At 45.3% G+C, this 19,549-nt stretch overlaps 1 protein-coding gene across 2 annotated transcripts in view; it reads left to right on the top strand.

Moving 5' to 3' along the window:
- Chchd3 (coiled-coil-helix-coiled-coil-helix domain containing 3) overlaps positions 1-13,678 on the top strand; it is a 265,639-nt gene extending 251,961 nt beyond the window's left edge. For both annotated transcript variants that reach the window (XM_026788597.1, XM_005365799.3), the window contains 2 exons: positions 2,938-3,073; positions 13,542-13,678. In XM_026788597.1, coding sequence (XP_026644398.1) covers positions 2,938-3,073; positions 13,542-13,565 — 160 coding nt within the window. In that variant the 3' untranslated portion in view covers positions 13,566-13,678. The remainder of the gene's footprint in view (positions 1-2,937; positions 3,074-13,541) is intronic.
- Positions 13,679-19,549: the final 5,871 nt, after the last annotated feature.

Below are 19,549 nucleotides of genomic sequence, written 5' to 3'. Positions count from 1 at the left end.
AAGAAGGAAGGAAGGAAGGAAGGAAGGAAGGAAGGAAGGAAGGAAGGAAGGAAGGAAGGAAGGAAGGAAGGAAGGAAGGAAGGAGAGAAAGAAAGGAAAGAAAAGGTAAATGAAATGAAAGAAGATTTTGGGTTCTATTAAAAGTTCCCAATGATTTCATAAGCCAAAAAAGTGGTTTTTTTGTTATTAATAGTTCCTTTTGGATCAACTTGTTTTTGGATAACTGTCCTGTGTTTTTCAAATTTGACCTCATCTTGCTTTTATCTTATCGGTTATCATTCCTTCATTCAACCTTTCTTAAGTTGTTTAAATGTCCTTTTCAACTAAGATTTAATTTTCCAACCTAAATAGCTTAGAGGTCTGCCTTTTCTTATTTTTGCCTAATAGTGGCTTTTTCCTTCACCAGGCATGGAAGCAGCCACTAGAAGTCAGTTGCTGACTCTATGCTTATATGAAGGGCTTCTCATAATGTGTATTGGAAATGTCTTTGAAGCCTTTTTCCTGAATGGAAGGTGCCATGGCTTGTGCTTTATGGCCTAATGTAGGATGGTAATCTCATTTAGCATCTTCCAAAGTAAAAACAGTGCATTAGGACAGCACAGCATGCCCTGCAGATCAATACAGATGCAGATCTGCGCCGTTCAGATGAATGCAAAAGAAATGGACCCGAGTCTATGGAGGATCTATGGGCCAATTATGCTGATTTCCACTGTTCTTTCCCCCACTCTGCATCTAGTCATCAATACAGGCTAAAATGTATACTGAAAGGATTTCAGGTGATGGTCACACAGAGAACAGACTACCAGACAGGAAATCAAGGGTTGGAAGTAAGGACTAGTATTGATTTGTGGTGATAAAAGTATATTTTGATACACTTCAAACCATAAATAACTCATGAACTTGAACCTGCATGACTGAGGGCTCAGCTCAGGATTAGTGCTTGTGTGTGACTTGCACTGTTGCTTTCTAAAGAGGAGGTGGCATTAATGAGCTACCTATTGCAGTAGTCTTGAAAATATATATACATAGGTGTGTGTGTGCAGTGTGTATGTATACAGTGTGCATGTGTGTTTGTGCGCTACCTGTGCATCACTAGTGAAGAGTCATGGGTCTGCTTGGGCCTATTTTTATTCCCCACCCCCTTTCCTCTGCCCTTGGTCTGATTTCAGCACTGGGATAGAAGCACAATAGCTCGGATCTCCTGTGTAAATAGTTAGCATTGCCAGCCATTTATTTGCTGCATTCAGCTAACCTGATGCTTAATCTTACTTTATTCAACATTTATCCAGACACAAGTCTTACTGTCACCAGTTGGTCAGTGGTTTCGGAGGCTGTGTTTCTGGAAGCATAGCTGACTCCTTTTTGATGCTGATGTTCATTTGTTGGGGATTAGGGAAGCTCAGGTCCAGAAAAATCCACAGACATCCAGAGCATCAAAGGCTTAAAAAGAATTGAAACCCCTGGAGTTGGACTTAAGTTCTGTCCTCAGGTATTAGACAAAGTAGTAAAGTAATGAATGAAAAAGTGAAGACAGTGTTGGGTAAAGTCTGTGGACCGTTTGTTCCCCTGTATATCTACTTCCTTTCTGGGGTAGTGGGAAGAAGATTGCCTAAGGGACAGTCACATGGTTTGCTTTTCCCACTCCAGCAAAACATACATTAACTTATCGTGTTGGGTAAAAGTAATGAGGAAACAAACCGTCACCCAAGGGTTTACTTATTGATGGGAACTATTCCCGTGTTCTCTGGGGCTTTTGTGTTTAGAACCCATTAAACTTAAAGTAATGCTACTTCGGGGTTATATGGAAATAACAAATTTAAATTTCAGAGACAGAACTGATAGGACTGGAAGCTTTTTTTTATTAAACTAACTAATTTTTTAAAAAAAATACAAATTCCTAGATTAATGATTGTTTTGCGTTGTTTTGTGTGGTTAGTCTTTATAACTCAAGTTCTCCTGTCATATAAACAAGAATATTTTCTGTTTATATAATTCATTTGGCTTATTATTTTCAAGTGTGTATTAAAAGCTTTGTGGAAACATTTATGTTTGGCATGGCATATTCACTGAGAGCAATCCAACTAAAATCTGAGACTTGTAAATATAATTGCAAAAGTTTAACCTGGGGGATTTTTAGCTGTTTACCCAGTTTTATTCATTCAACAAGCTTATTATATGGCTTAGGTAAGAACTATCCACACTGAATAGTGAATGTCACAAAGAAAGCAAAGACAGTTCCTTGGAATTTACATTCTGGTAAATGCAGGCTGGTGGATTGCACTCGATTATTGTATAGTCCATGACATGGACACAGGGAAAAGTTAGTGTGGGATGATGGGAGCAGAAAACTAGCCAGAGCTATTCAAAGAAGGTGGGTTCTATTGAAAGATGAGTAGGTAGTTTTCAGTTACATGGGCAAAGGTGAGAATTTGGGTGCAAAGCATCTCCCAGCTCACAAGCAGTTTGTGACCACAGATGTCAGACCCGTAACTGGACCCTAAGCATAATTTACCCAGGCTATAGCAAGGTACAGGGTCCAACAAGAGCAAAAGGCAGGCAGGAGCCAGATCAGTGTCTCTGCTAGCCTTGTACTTCATTTAAGAAGCAATAGAGAGTGGACTACAAAAAACTGTCTGGGTGACCTGTGAAGGCAGGAGAGAGCCCTTGGATCCAAAAAGTGTAAATACTTGGAATTTCTGTAGTAACAGTAAGTATGAAAGACTGTACTGCAGGGGCCAGAGCTTCATGACCTGCTGGCTATGAGTGTGCCAGAGAGAAGTTGGGGCTGGAGGATTCTGACTTCCAGACCAGGCTGTAGAGCAGGAACACTGGTCATTTGTAGCACCTATGTGTGTGTGTTTTATATAGTCTTTAACCTTGACATTACAATGAATGGGGATGCCTGGATCAATTATCCTTGTTTTGTTTTGTTTCCAGGCGGTATGAATATCATCCAGTCTGTGCAGATCTGCAGACCAAAATCCTCCAGTGTTACCGCCAGAACACCCAGCAGACCCTCAGCTGCTCCGCGCTGGCCAGCCAGTACATGCACTGTGTCAATCATGCCAAACAGGTGGGTGTGCGTGCTCCCTGGACACCTGAAAAGTAGAAAGCCACTGGCGAGGACCTAACATGTGGGAAAGCTTTCTAAACTCAGCTAGTTCTCATCAAAATTTCTGTAATCAGTTAGTTAGCTCATAAGTTCTATTCAGTTCACTGACAGAAGAGGCCAGATTCCATAGGCCTAGTAGTTCAGGCATGTGATCCTAGCTGCTGGAGGCTGGGCAGGAGAACCTCATGTTCAAGGACAGCTTGAACAACTTCATGAGATTCTCTCTCAAAGTAAAAAAGAGTGGAGCTGCCTGGGACTGGAGAGATGGCTCAGAGATTAAGAGCATTGCCTGCTCTTCCAAAGGTCCTGAGTTCTATTCCCGGCAACCACATGGTGGCTCACAACCATCTGTAATGGGGTCTGGTGCCCTCTTCTGGCCTGCAGGCATACACACAGACAGAATATTGTATACATAATAGATAGATAGATAGATAGATAGATAGATAGATAGATAGATAGATAGATAGATAGATAGATAGTGGAGCTGTAGCTCAGTGGCAGAGTGCCTGCCTGGCATGGATTCGAGTCCCTGTGCCAGAACTCTCCTGAACTCTCCCTGTGTTTATTCATGTGCCGGGAGAAAAATACATTAAAAATATACTTCATTGCTCTGAAGTTTTCATCTTTTAATGATTCCAATGATTATATCCTCATTATTAATACCTTACTTTCTTAAGACACTTTTCAAAGCCAGTATGGACGAAGGCTGTAAATGAAGAAGCCAGCAAATTGAGATCCATAAGTAGGAGGAGATCTAGCAGAAATCAAAGAAATCTATCCTTCAGTCACTAATCATTCCCCTACCAGTTGGTCGAGCCCATTAGACCTGTGTTAGTTAGGGTTTCTATTGCTATGAAGAGACACCATGACCGTGGGAACGCTTACAAAAGAAACCATTTAACTGGCACTCTCTTACAGTTTCAGAGGTTTAGTTCATTGTCATCATAGCAGGCTGACGTGGTGTTGGAGAAGGAGCTGAGAGTTCTACATCTGGATCTGTAGGCGGCAGGAGTCTGTGACATTAGGTATAGCTTGAACATGTGAGACCTCAAAGCCCACTCCACAGTGACACACTTCCTTCAACAAGTCAACACTTACTCCAGCTAAGCCATACCTCCTAATAGTGCCACTCCCTCTGAAGGCCGTTTTCTTTCCAGCCACAACAAGCTGGGAGGGACATGCACATACACACACACACAGCTGAGTCATTTAGAAAAGAACTTCTCTCCTTTCATATGCTTCATGACCCTTCATAATTGCATAATATGACACTCACAGGATGCATATTTTCTCTTAATGTATGTGCTTTAGAAGTTAATGATATCCCTACTGCAGATTAACAATTTCAACAGCTCACATAATTGCTTTACAGTTGGGTGTATGTGATTTGGAGAGACATAAATTGTTGAACTTTTGTTCTTTCTTTTGACAGACTCCCTAGAATTGTCCTTCTCACCCATCTAGATCTAGTATTTGAGTTACACAGCATGCCTTCCTATAGTCCTATTTGCTCCAGTTATAATAATACCACTTAGTGTAGATTTCCAGCAGTCCATAAATATCTGAAGGGAGGGTCGCTATTGCCTGGTAGCTGGGAAATAACAGTAACATTAAGTGGGGGAAATGTGGTCAAGATTTAAAAACCCATGTTGTTTTAAAAAGTTTCATTGTTTGCTTTTGTCTGTCATTTGCATGACTGAGTATATGTCGGGATTCTTTCCTTTAACAGCCTTACTAGAGGTAGTGCTGCTGATGTTAGTGCGTGCTGCTTGTCACAGCCACTGATGAGCTCTTAACAAGCCCCCGACCTTCAATAGCACTACTAGCTGAGCACTTGGGACTTGTAGGTGACCTGATAATAGAACCTTGTGGAGGTGGGACTGAGTGGTCATAGGAAAAGTGGCTGTGTCAGGGTGTATGTTTCAAGAGTGGTGTCTGACATGGAATTTCCACAATGTGATTTCTGGTATTGCTGAAGTGGCAACACTGAGTGCCTTGAGCTCTACCCTTGCCTGGTGAGATCTTGTTGAAAAATACTTAGTCCTGTGGTGTCAATGGGTCCTATTTATGGAATTTAAAAAAAGTTAACACACAAGATAACATGCCACACAGCACAGTAGAGAGGCAGAGTCTGGTGGGTCTGGGCCTCTCTCTTACTAGGTCTCTCTCATCCGTGAACTGGGTGTTTTTTGTGGTGGTTTCACTTATACAGAGTACTCAGTACATCTTTGTTCTTCCCAGTTTCAGGATCATCATTTAGGGAAATCATGGCATATATTAGTATTTGGAAAAGCCTGCCATGTGGTTTATTACTTGCAGCTAGCCTGTTCAGAGTATCTAATATTTCACAGCTCTATGTCCAGTTATTTGGAAGTGGATGGTAACTGAGTAGTATCAGAAAGATGAAAGTCTTGCCACAGGTTGGACAGCACTGAAGTAGCTAAGAACCATGAAACATGGGCCCCTTCATTTCTTCAAGCTTTAGGATTTCAAGGCTACTTCAGCATCCACTCTTACATGTTTTTGATGACACCCTGTAAGTAGTAGAATTGGTTCTTTCTCCATTTTGCAGTTGAGAGCATTGAAACCCAGGTACATCATGATGGTAAATTTAACAACTAGTTCAAGATACACCCTGCCATGAAAATGAAACAAAACAAAAATTTTTAAGAGAAACTAAGTGGTGTTTGTTTTCGGAGCAGGTGAGTGTAATAAGAGACATCCATCACCCACAAATACAGGTTGAGGGAGTGAGGGGAAATAAAAACAGTAATGACAAAATGAGAGAAAGGAATGGAGACAGGCTCCTGAAGTGGTAATAGAGTCCATAGGTCACACATAGGACGTGAGATGATAGTGCCCATGATCAAAGGGGCCACTTGGCCTGCCCTCTGAAAGGCCACACCACGTAGACTGCAGGGACCTGGTACAAAACTGTGCTTCTGCTCCCTGTGAAGATGATCTAACCGTGAGAGCCCAATTCTGCCTCCCTTATTAGAAGGAAGTTTGTCGGTCCTCACCGCCTAGTGTGGCAGTTCCAGGTAGGCCAGCTCCCTTCTCCTAGCCTTCCAGTGAGGTCCGGAGAATGCACTGGGCATGAGCAGGACAGCAACCATTAAGTCTTACCCCATTTCCGACACTGCGAGGGTTCCCCCTGGAATCATTACAGTAGTCCGCTCCACTTTTACATGACTCATAGGTTGGGCTTTCACAGGTCCCTGGGGTGCTGTTTGGAAGACTAATAGATTTTACTGGTAGCAAAATTTCCGGATGTTTCTTAGCCTTACTTTTCCTTTCTTCTTATTCATCTATGCATGGACATTAATCTTCAGCTATTCTTAAACAGTTTCTTGTGGTTTGATGTGAGACATTTCAACTTAATTGTTAGTGTATTAAGTTATGTATTCTTCATGATACTAAATTGCTCTAATATCGTTTCTAAGTTGTAAAAGCCATTGGCTAGCTATTTAAGGACAGCATTTACAAATGGAGCATCAGTTGACATCAATTTGTGTCTGGCCCATACCTGTTTAACCTACTAACTTTCTAAGATTCCCAATATTGAATTACCTCTTGCCATTAAAGCCTGGTTCCCATTCAGTCTTGCTACAGCTGACTTATATGGGACTTTGTAAACAGGGAAGAGAATAGGAATCCAGGAGTAGATAAGTAGATAATATAAAATGTCCCCAGCATCTTTTTTTTCTTTTAAGACAGAGTCCTCTGTGTGTGTACCCTAGCTGACCCCAAATTCACCATGTGGACCAGACTAGCTTCAGATTCCCAGAGATCTGTCTGCCATCTGCATGCCATGTGCTGGGATTAAAGGGGTACAGTACGCTGTCTGGCCGTCCAGCTTCTATTTGGGTGGTGGGGTTGGTTGTTTGAGACAGGATTTCTCTGTATGAAAGTCCTGATTTTGTGAGCTCACTTTGTAGACCAGGCTGGCCTTGAACTCACAGAGATCTGCCTGTCTCTGCCTCTGTCTCTGCTGGATTAAAGATGTGAGCTACCAACCACTTCCTGACTTTAACTTCTAATTTTTAAAGTGAAGGAGGTCTGGATTATAGATCAGCATTGTCTCTGTTCCTTGTGACATCTCGGTACTTTAGCACTTACCTACAGGGTTGTAGGCAAGAATTCTAAGCATTTTTATAAGGTGAAGAAACTAACAGTATTCTCATGGAACAGTCTGTGCTCACCTGACGTAGGGTTATTGGGTGATGCTTTACCACCATCCCAGATTATTCATGGTGATCAGAACTTCAGTTTTTTTCTTGCTGAGCTGAGAGCTTGAAGCTCTACCTGCGAGGACTGATCTGCATTCATTGTGGAGAGCAAGAGGTAGGTGTAGGCTCAAGCCTGATTAGTAATAGCACCTTTCATTTTGTGGTTTCTGGGTTTTCTGGGCTTTAGTGCTTTTGCCTCCTGGAGTTTGCTCTCAGCTGCCCTTGTGAATAATCTGCTCTGGGTGGCCTCAGCTACACACCCTGTCCTCAAGGTCACATTCCTGACAAGGTGACCCAATGACCTTAGAGGCTAGAAACAGTTCAGTTTCTCCTGAGCCAGGGAAAAACAGTTCTCCCCAAGCTGCCTGCCAAAACATAGCCTGACAGCTAATAAACTCCATTACAAAATGCAGGTGCCTTATCCCCGGGCTCCTGTTGTACCGTGATGGCTCTTACTCTGTGAGGTATAGTCCATGGGAGGTGAGAGGCTTTGGAGGTACAGTAAGATAAGAGCATTTGATGGAAAGAACCAGGACTAAGAGTTGCCCAAGGGCCTGGGGTCAGCATAGGTGCTTGAAGTCAGATAGCGGGGCAGTCAGAGGTCCATAAACTATGCCGAGACTTGAATCAGTGCATAGGCAGTAGCTGGTAGCCAGACACCTTTTCCTTGAGACCTGTTCTCCCTGCTGAACTGTTGAGATCACAGGGTGCCCTGGCTACAGAAAGAATAGAGTCAAGACCTTGACAACTGAGGCTAGACCTCCATGTTTCCAGTCTTCTCATGTATAAAATGTGAATGAAATTTCCACTGTTGCTAACTCCAGAATAGGTGACTACAAGGTCAGTGGGTACGGAAGGATTTGCCCAGGTAAAATTTCTGCAACCTTCTTAAGGCTGTGTTTTACCTCCCCTGTGATTTGGATTTGTGTTCAGCCGGGTTTCAAAATGTTTCCCCATTATTTTGAGCCTGCAATGGTCCTGGAAACATAGGGAGTGACTATTACTTGGAAATCTGGGCTCTTGAGGAAAAAAAAACTAATGTCAGAGGGCTGGAGAGATGGCTCAGTGGTTAAGAGCATTGCCTGTTCTTCCAAAGGTCCTGAGTTCAATTCCCGGCAACCACATGGTGGCTCACAACCATCTGTAATGAGGTCTGGTGCCCTCTTCTGGCCTGCAGACATACACAGAGACAGAATTTTGTAGACATAATAAATAAATAAATAAAATAAAAGAAAACAAAACAAAAAAAAAAAAAAAACCTAATGCCAGAGCAGTCTACTTCATGACTGTAAGGTGAGCTCTGTGACATGTCAGCCAGGCTCTTGGAGCTGGAGGACCTGGAGATCATAGACTCGACCTCAGCTTCTCCTTTGCACTGTTCTGTAGTGGGAACTGGCTGTATCCCAGCAGAGCCCACTGCCTGCTCAGACACGTGTGAACCTCACAGGCTCCGAAGGTTAAAAATCATGCGCATGCCCAGCCTCTTCTTGGAGATTCTGAATTGGAAGTTTGGAAGTAGGGTTCAGGCACCCCAAATTTTCACCAAATCTTGTAGGGTCTGTCTGTTTTCCTTCATGAGAAGGCAGTCATTGTCGTTAGCTGAGTCCAGACCACCTAGCGGAAGTCTAAACTCAGTGCCTCTAGGAATGCATCTAAACTTAGTCTCTGAAGCAAAAGGAAGTTGGCTTGGGAAGAAGGCAGAAGCCACTCCAGTGGAAGCGCTCCCTTTCTGCCCTCTGGTGCCCTCTGAAGCTGCAGATAGTCCTGGGTGAGGAACACCCCCACCCCCACCCCACCACCGCACTCATGGCTGGAGCCAAGAGTGCACTGAGCCTGTCTCTTGGCTAACACCACACTGATGGTTCCCAGATCCCCAACCTGTCCAGCACAAAGATAAACTAAGGTCAGCCTTGCAGGAAAACCTCTGGCAATATAATTTTATTGTGTTCCATACATTCTTTGGCATTTGTTAATCTTTGTACTGGGCTGCTGTCCGCAGGATGATCCTACTCCTTCTGTGGTGTGGCCGCCTGTCAAAACTAAAGCTGTTCAAGTAATCTGAGTTCTAAGCGTTCATGCCCCCTGCCCTAACCCTGTTCATCCTACGAATCTATTTCTCACCTGCTTTCCCAGAGTAATACATTGCTTTATGACATTTTCTTTTTAAAAAAAAAATTGAATTTAATATATTACCATGGTACTAGATTTTCATTTTTCTTAATAGGTATTTTATTCCTAGGGCGCATCTTCCAAGAGTTTGAGCTACAGTCTGTTAATGTTTTGTCTGCTTTTGTGGCGAGTTGTATAAACAGTTAATTGCTTGCATGTTAATTTGAATGTCACACAGAGACATGGGTGATATGAAACTAGATCCAGGCAAAGTTGACTGGTGTCTTCTACCAAAACAGGAAGACCAGGCACAACCCTGACTGGAGGAGCAGACACTGAAACCAAAACTAGTTAGTATCAGACTTCCCGATCATGAAGATCAGCACACAGGCAGCAGGGGCTTCTCAGGAGCTGAATATGTAGAGTGTTCTTCCTTCCTTTTCACCCACAGTCCTGTTTTCCCCACCACAGATCTGTTCCTTCGTACCCCTGCATTTCCTGTCTCTCCTCAGTGAAAACTCGCTACTGAGGCTGTGCCTAACTCAGGACCTGCTGCTGTGTTAGCGCCCCCTCCCGCAATGATGAAACCTTCCTATGTCCACACCTAATCCTTCTGTGTCTGAAACCTTGGGGAGATTCTGGTAGCTCCCCTCTAGGGACACATATACTCTGGGTGGTCTTTTTTAAAATCCCATATTCTCTGTAATGATTGCCTAGCAGTGCAGGGTTGCTTTTAAATTCCTTTTAAAACTGTCGAGACAGCCAGGGGCTGCTCACTGCTAGGGTAGTCAGCCTCTGCGAAAAAAGCCAAGGTTCAGAAACTGGCTGACGATACAACTGTGTAACAAAAATATTTGAGAAAAGTGCTTGAGTTGGTTTTAATAAGTGGAAATGACACACCATCTTGGGTCTCCAGGGCCACTGTTCCTGTTTGACAGTGTGAGCTCATCAGTGGCTGGAACCGAAAGAGATTTTGGAAAAGAGCAGTGTTGATGCGTGAGCCATTCACTCCTTTTGGTAATTTGTGCCGCTATTTACAAAAGGCAGCTCTGCGAGCCCAAATACGCGCGAGAGGAGCAGCAGCGAGGAGTTTCTTTCTCCACATTAAGTGTTAGCGTTGCCTTAAATGAAAACAGCGGGATTTTTTTTTTAATATAGCTTGCAAAGCTTCCCCTTCATTCTTTAGGGAATTTCCTATGTTAATTTATGCAGTGTTAATTTATGCAGTGTTGAAATCAACCCAACAGCATCTAGATATAGATAATGCAGAGATGGGACAGCCTGAGAGGTGCAGTGTAGACCTGTCAGTCCTGGGACTCCCTCCAACCACCGCCCTGACTACTCCAGCCTACAGCAGGTCTCCTTGCATAGCTCTGATAGAGTAATAACACAATGCTTATCAGTTTATTCATCTTCTGAAAACCCCAACTTGCTGTTGTATTTGTTAATGTCTGACAGCAGTAGAGTGGTTTTGTACCTCCTCTGCCACCCTTTGGTAGCAGCAGGCTAGTGGACCAGCCCCTCAGCTTTCCTCCGCACCCCCATGTCTCCAGAGTGAGCCACTGCACTCTCTCAGAGGGACTGGGAGTTTAATCCATGTGGCAGGATGTGTGGTGACTGAGCACAGTGTGCTCTCTGTCTGTGGCCTTGTATCCTAATGGTGTCTGATCCCCATTTTAGCCAGGGCCCAGCTTGTCTTTCTTCAGGGAAGTCTAGCATTGCTGGCAGTCAACAGAAAATTACTCATCTATAATTGCTCAGGGTTGAAGAGGGAAAAATGGCTAAAAGGATCTCTAAGCCCTCAGAGAACCTGTTAACTGTGACTTTCTTTGTGTTGCACTAGCTGCAGATTGTGTCACAACACTGAAAAGAGGCATATTGTCACCTGGCTCTGCAGGGAGAAGGAGAGCCATGTGATCCATATCAGGCAGATGGCACAAGGCTTAAGCTTCCCCTTGGTGAATTCAAAAATATATGGGGCCCATGACCCCCAATGCAGAATGGCGTAGAGTACCACTCAGTGGGGGCACTCTCTCCAGTAACCAGAAACCCTAAGTGGGCTCAATATAGATGTGCTTCAGGCTGGCTTCCATGGAGCATGCAGTAAAGAACTGGGCAGTGAGGTTGTCTGTATGTTGGGCATTTACAGAGCACCCACCTGTGTAACTGGAGAGACTTTCACAGATAAGTCACAAAGAGGTGAGCCTAGAAGAAATGCTAAGACCCTGTGACAGTGGCAGACAGTGTTGGGTGCACAGTTGGATTTATATTTTGTCCACAAACCCAGTGCTGGTAGCAATGCACTCATGCAGTGTGCATTCTCCTGGCCCTTCCGTCATGTGGAGCTTTTGCTTCCTCCCCTTTGTCCTTTATTTTCTCTGGACCTGTGCTTTCCTAACTTCCTGTTTGACTAAAGCAACATCTTTTCTTCCCATTCCTATATCTCTCATGAGTTTGCCTGCCTGTGAGTCTGTTCTTTAGTGCACCATGTCCCCAGGCCACATAGGGCCCCCTAATCTCAGACCCGAGAATAATCAGACAGCCATCTACCCTTTGTCCTTGTACTCCTTGTGCTCCATTTTCCCTACCCCTCCCCGGTCATCTTCGTCGTAAATCATTGGACCTTTCTTCCCGTCCCTGCAGCTCCTTTCCTAAGGTTCCTATAGGCGTGCCTCATCCAAAATCAGCCACAGACTCAAAACAGAATTTATCTTTTTTGCTTTTTTGTTCACAGTGTCCCCTCCCACACCCTGCCACTAAGGGTACGCATGAACCTCTCCTCTCACCTCCCTCTTTTCTTCTCTGGGCTTCTTGTGCCTGTGTTTTCCTTGTCATAGCCCGGTCTGCTAGGTCTTCAGACCTCCATACTCCCGTCTATTGAGTTCACTGTGCCAAGGATGTCAGGCTCCATTTCATGATTGCCATTCTATTTTTAAAAAGCATTTGTTGAATAGCCAGACAAGTGTTTTCGGTGGCCAGCAGGAAGCCTGTCCACCTCATGTCCATCCTTACTTAAACCCTGCCTGACTCTTAACTGCCCACTGCTGCACCCTACCTTCCGTACTCACTACCCAGGTTTTCTGTCTGTTTTCTGACTGTTGCGAGGGTTAATGTTCTCCTTCTTTGTTGCAGCTGCAGGGAACTGCCCTCCATGCCAGGCAGAACTTTTGAACTCTCACCTTCCCCAAATGCAGCCTGAACCAAAGCCTCCTTGTGTATGCTTCGTTCCTGTGCAATTTTTTTTTACCATGTACATGTGTTTTGCTTAACAAACCTTAGCATGTATTTAGCAAATAAGTTAAAAGTAGCAAATTATTACCGTGCTTAGTCTCTCATTTCCCAAGGGTACATGTATTAGCTTTCCTGTAGCTCTTAACTAATGCAGTGAGAACTCAGTAGCTGAGCTGGTGTCAGATACAAGGATATAGGGAGCATGAGGACAGGAGGAAGAGGCAGCTATAGGGTTGACCTGCCCTCTTCTGGGTGCTTTTAACCTAAGAGAAATGACTGCCTTTCCATCCTAAAGGTTCTCTAAGAGTGGGGGACATGCACCTCCTCCTGCACAGCTGGCTGTAGCTTCCGTTTGATGGTTCATATCTACAGCCCCCCTCCCATTACTTGGAAAGAGAGTAAAGAGAGCACTTGGACAGCCTGGGAGACCTGGCTGTGTGCTCCTGGGTGTTGTCTGCTTTCTTCCCAGAGCCAGATGGTGTCTCTGAGCTTGGACTTGGGTTGTAGGTGAGAGTCTTCCTCAAGAGCTGTTGGGTTTAACTACAGCACTGTGCCCCACCAGCTTCACACTGCCCCAACAAATTTCCCCATCCCTTGTATTCTGTGTCCAGATGTCCCTCCGCACCCTCCTCCAGGCCATGTGCCTCCCCAGGCTGTTCTCAGATACTGGTCGTTGGAGATTGAAGCTGGGGAGGGAGGGCGCTGCTCAGAGGCAGTGGTGTTTTGAGAGGAGAAAGCATATGCTTTGCTTCATGGTTTGGATGCAGTATATGAAAAGCACCGTAATCATCCTAAATATTACTGCCATTTGCTCGCCCTTGCCTCTAAGAGTAAACCGACACTTTCTGTTTCTCTTGCAGAGCATGCTGGAGAAGGGAGGATAAAGTTACCCCCAAGAACATGCAACGCTCCTTCAACGTTAATTCCAGAGGTGGAACATTTTTTCTTTTCCTAGTAAGAAAATGACCCAATTAAAGAGAAGACCACTAAAGACAGGCATTGGAAAATGGACTCGACAAAATCATAATGTGTTTTGATCAACAGTTTAAAAGGACAATGTCTAGATCAAGGATCAGTCATCAAAGAACACTGTTAAGTGTTAATGAAACTCACAAATGAATAAAAGAGAAAGGCAGTCCACTGCACCTTTTTTTACTCTTTCCAACTCCTACTGACATAGAATGTTCTTTTCACTCCAGGCTCCACCATTTAGTGACCTCTACTCTGAGAAAGCTGGGAGGGGGGACGTTAAACTATTTCACATGAAGACACTGCAAGTACCCACTGGGCTGGAGCAGCAGTGTGGACTGGCCTGGGCTGTGGGGCCTGGGGTGTTCTTCTCCCATTCTGTAAGAGCTACTTCATTGTAACATTGTGATCATGCAAGAAAGACAAAAAGAGAAAATGTACCTCTTTTACTGGAATAATGTTTATGATTGCAAGTGAAATAAGGCATTTTTATCAATATAAAGCAAACCTTGGCTTATGCAACTTCTGTAGTGAAAACTGACAACTTCACTCACTATCAATAATAAATCTATTTTCTGACAAAGACTGGCATTCTTGCTAGGGCCCTTTGTGTTCCTTTGGCTGGGGTAGAAAGAAGGTTTGGGTGGTGAATTACAGGCTCGCATTGCTATTTATTTGCATCTGCACTGCAGCTCCCTTCCAATCTCCAGAGTTGGTAGCAGAGCCAGCCAGGCAGGTGACTCAGGAAGATTTTACAAATTGCATGAACCTTTCTTTCTGGAGAAGACTTAAGTCTTTCTGCCTAGAGCCAGAAACAGTGGATAACCTTCAAAAGGGCCTTCCAGCCGTGCTGAGCCATGTACGGACTTAAACAATAGTGAACCGCTAGTTTTCCCGCTTTAGAACATCCCTATTATAACTGCATATAACCGGGACTCCAGCCTTGGATCTGAGTGGCGCCTCTCAGGAGGTAGGAGGAAATGACTGTGCTCTGTGATGTCACCTTTTGTCCTGTAGAATAGAGAGAGGTTAAGGGCACTTGCTCCTCTTGTAGAAGACCTGATTCAGTTCCCAGCATTCCATCTGATGCCTCACAACTGCCTGTAACTCGTTCCAGGGAATCTGATGCCCTTTTCTGGCCTCCATGTCCATTGTACTCACATATCCACAAACCTACATCTGCACAAATACACAGGTGCATACACACATAAGACTTAAGTTCTTCAGAAGAAAAATATACTCTGTAGTAAGGTGAGTTTGAGTTTGGCTGCTAGCTCTTTTGCCTGCCACCTGTGGAGGGGCCTTGCCTCCTCTCTACACCTGACTCTCTTGATGTGGAAAGGGACCCATGGGACCTATTGTCCAAGCATGTGGTGAGGAGTTGGAACATTTACCACATTTTGTGAGACCTAGCAAATGCGGTCGTACGTGCCTTCAGGAAAGTGGTGTTTGGAGCCCAACACTGTTCCTCTAAAGAAAGTCAGGGTGAGCACCCCTCGATGTGTGTGGCTTCTTGTTCATCCAAGTCCCTGCGCTGGCATCTTCTGAGTGACATACCTCATCAGATGGGAACACACCTGGAGACCTGATGCTGATTCTGAGTGACAGTGGAGACCCTCCCTCTGTAATTACTGAGCAACCCTGTGATTGCCATCTGATGAAGGATCTGGGTTTCGGGTTCTTCTATTGGCTGGGTTGGTTTGCTTTTAGCTTTTAATGATGCACAATCAGCTGGTTCACTTAAGTGTGACTGATGGAAGCATGTGTAATTCAAAGCACAGCACACTTGCACACTGTCAGGATGGCATCCAGGTAACCTCCTGGGAGAAATAATAGGTACACAGAAACAAATGTTTGCACAGTGGCTTGCTGTAGTGTTTGCAAATCAGCTAACTCGCAAATTCCCTCCTATACTGTTTTGTTTTGCAATTTGGAGCCAAGAACTTGGCACATCCCAGGTTGCCAGTCTTGTCGCTGGCAAGGGAAGGCAGCACTGAGGAGTCAGATGTTTGTTTAAAGCTGGTAAGCCTGGGAGTTGGGTGGGTTGTCAGGCCATCTCTGGAACTGCCAGCTACTAACTTACTATTGTGGGTGTGTGTGGTGGCTGCAAGGGTGGGAAGGTGGCACTCAGAGGGCATCAGAGGGTGGGGGTGTCCTTTTCTAAATCTTTACAGACCTCTCTATGTATAGCTTCTTAGTTCTGTCTGGACCACCGTGACCTCTAGGACAAGTGCTTGGAAAGAGCATCGTGACTTATCCGAGGCTCACGGAGTTCCTGTAAGTAGCACAGATCTCAGGCTACAGTGGTTTAGCTCATCAAGTCAAGAATAACATGCCTAGAAAGATGCTTAGCTGGTACCACCCTCAACAAACCCCTGGTGAACTCACAGAAAACAGCTGGATGGAGGCTGCATGAGTCTTCTCTGAGAAGCCAGTGCTTAGCGAAGACAACATGGAATGGTTTAGAAATGATTGAGCTTTAATAACTCCATGTGTTGCGTCTAGCCTTCAGTCAGCTGATGAGACCCCTCTACAGCAGTCCTAAGCAATATTTGACCTAGACCTGAGCGAGCAGTCACATGGTTTAGAATGAGAGAGGGGGCATGGTTCTTCGAATGCTAACATTCATCTTAAGGTCTAATTGCCTGTGCCAGACACCTACATGCCAGGAGCCATAAGAGTAGACCCTGGAGGAGTAAGTTCAATAGACCCATTACATAACAGGAGTTATGCCTGATAACTCTGAGCTAGAATCATAGAAAACAAAAAGATTAGAGCAGCTATCAGCTCAAAAGGGCAGCAACAGCTGACTGACTCAGACTGAGTGAGTTGAAAATTAGGAGTCTTGACTTTGTATCCTGGCCTGAAATTTGGAATAAACGGGTTGAAATTCACCCATAGGCCCTTCCCTCCTACCAAAGTCCCTCCACCTCCTTGCCACCTCTCTGTCCTCCAAGCTCTTCTGTGTGTTCACGTTTCTCCCATCTCCTGAGGCTGGAACAGGTGCAGAGCTCCCCTCAGTCTCACTGTGGAGTGACTCACTGTGGTCCTTTCCTTTGTCTTAGGATTTTTTTGTGTTCTAGTCTCTAAATCGTCAGTTCTGTATGACTTCTCACTCTAGCAAATTTTTTATGCTTGCTGTAATTACTTTTAAATCAAGTAAGTAAATGGGACTATTTCCCTAAAGAAAGAATAAGGGCAAAAGGCTGTCACTGGCCCAAGATGCTTACTTGGCCAGGTATGCCCACCCTAGAATGTACAGTCAAGATTGTGCAACTAAACGCATGGTCCAAACCACCCCAGAAACAAGACCATATCACAGATCTTGTACCCACACCAGCAGTGTGGAGCTGCATGCCTATTGAAGAAACTATTCTACCAAAGGCAAACGCCCCACCAGGTCTTATTTTCCCTTAACCATTTTACAGAAACCAGCAGTGAAATGGCATTTGGGGGAATACAGAAAAGGGATAAGGACTCAATTCAGTTCACATCCTTCGAATGCCATACTGGTTTATTGTTTATTTATTTATTGACAGGTTCTTGTTGCAGCCCGGGCTGGCCTCAGACTCACTCTGTAACCAGAAATGACCTTGAAGTTCTTACCTCCCCACCTCTACCTGAGGTTACAGGCCTGGTGCAGCATGCCCAGTTTATTGCTGGGGATGGAGTCAACCCTGAGCTCTGCATGCTGGCTGTCACCCAGCCCACAACACAGCCACAGAGAGAGTCTTAGTATCCAGAATCCCTTCCCTTTCCTAGCCTGCCTCTGGACACCTGGACAGGTGCTTCTCATCTGTAGTCCTGTGACTGACTGTAACTCCGGAACGACAGGGCTGTTCAGTGGGAGGGGACCCCCAACACTAGCTGTGATGGGACTGTTTTGTAGCGCGCTCCAATCCCGTGCCTCAGTGGACTGGCTGAACTGATTCCATAAGCAAAGGTGGTTTTGCTGTCCCTGACCCGGGTGTGCGTCTGTTTCTTTGTTGCATGAGGCCCCTTTACCATAGGAGTTGTGTGTGGCTGCAGCATAGGCAACTTCCTATATCTTCCAGGGTCGCTGGGCCCTGTTTGGGTTTGGAAGAAAACTACCAGCAAATTCACTCTCTGTCCCGCTGAAGTTTGACACAGACAACAATTTATCTTCCATGTTGTGCGCTCCTCTCCACGGCCTCCAGCCTCAGTATTGCTGGAGAAACAGGAAATTGCTTTAGTGCAAAAAGAGAAGCAAAAAAATCAGACGCGTCGAAGATCTCTCCTCTCTTTCCAGTCCCACGGTCCTCTCTAGACCGCGATAAAGTGCGTTTGTATTTTAGAGGGTAACATGGTGTCAAATCCCTGGTAGATTCCAGGAAATCTGAGCAGCGTAGCAGCTTTCAGTCAAGAACTTTGGAAATTAAAACTGTTCCGTTCAGTTCCCAAAACTCCCTCAAAGCAAGTCAACCCTAAATGGAAGTAGCAACACTGGGATTTAGTGAAGTGCTCGGAGCGTCTCACAGTGAGTTTGATTAGGCGAGGCCTGCACACTTCAAAGATTTCCCCTATGCAAGAAAATTTGACTTCTTCACCCCTCTGCCCACTCTTCACGCAGCCTTCTCTATTTCTCCTGGGAGGACCCATCCCAGCTGTGGTCATTCTGCTAAGAAGGCTGTGTGCTTTGAATATAAACCTGCCTTCCGAGAAAATTACATTTCCATCATGGCTTTTAAATGCAGATGTGCAAGCCAGAGGTCAGAAGTCCTTGCTAGGGACCACTCTACCCTAGCTGTGCCGTAAATGGACAGCCCCCCACACCCGTCATGGCCCACATTTGAGGAACCTCATACAAGGTTCCTTCCCTGTCCAGCCTGCTGGGGGCTCGGCTACTCTCAGTGCCCACAGCACGGATTGGGAGCCTATGCCCACCTGCTCCTAGCCTCTCCCTGCTGATAGATAAAATCCAGGTCGAAGGCCAGGTGACTGTGGCCACCTGCTCATTACCACAGCCTGTGCCACCTCGGAGTCATGGGGGAGGACATTTTCTGCATCTCACAGCCCAGACCTCAATCTCAGCATCAAACCAGGATACAGAGCACATATTCCTAGGGCTTTGCATCTCCTCCCAGAAGCGTGGTTGCCCACCATGCTAGTTTAATTCAAGAATCATGGTGCTCCCCCACCCCCACCTCCTTCGAGCAGCTGCTGTGAAGCACCAAGTCTTGGGAAGGAACCTCACATACCACATGGACTCAAAGCAGTGTTAGTGGTTTGTGTCAAGGGGAGCTGCACTGCAAGATTGGAAACCCGCTGGGCAGAGGGTAAGCGAAGTGTTGGCTAGCTGGTGGCGGGTTCGTTTTAAGTTGCCTCTGTGTTCTCAGAATGCTTTTTCAGCACCCGCGTGTTAATTGTGAACCTACAATAAAGGAGCACCCACTCTTCCCCACACTGAAGTGCTTTATGTAGAACCTGAGTCTATCGGTGCCTGACTGTGAACCTACAATAAAGGAGCACCCACTCCTCCCCACACTGAAGTACTTCATGTAGAACCCGAGTCTATCAGTGCCTGGAGCCCTGGCTTCCTTACCCCTGGACAGGAGTGTGGTTGTGAACTAGGAGAGATATTACTGTGTAGCAACAGAAGGCAACTTGGGAATCGCTTGTGTGGTCCGTGATGCTTGGGAGCATCAAAAGTTCCTGTCTGGAATTCCCAAGCAGCCTCTCTTGGAAGAGCAACTTAAGTGCTGCTGTAGGGGCCAGCTCCTGCCACTCGATCCCACTGTTGCACCGCCCTGAGTTCCTGGGTTAATTCACCAACTCTGCACAGCTGATGCCATTCTGGGAAGTAGGGATGCAGATTAAGGGGCCCAGAGTTCAGGAGACAGCTCACTCTGTAAGGGCTAGTGTGTAATTCCTTTGCTGG

This window comes from Microtus ochrogaster, unplaced genomic scaffold (assembly GCF_000317375.1).
Source record: "Microtus ochrogaster isolate Prairie Vole_2 unplaced genomic scaffold, MicOch1.0 UNK4, whole genome shotgun sequence".
NCBI lineage: Eukaryota > Metazoa > Chordata > Mammalia > Rodentia > Cricetidae > Microtus > Microtus ochrogaster.
The sequence above is the reverse complement of the archived record's forward strand: the minus strand, read 5'-3'. Positions and strand labels throughout refer to the sequence as shown.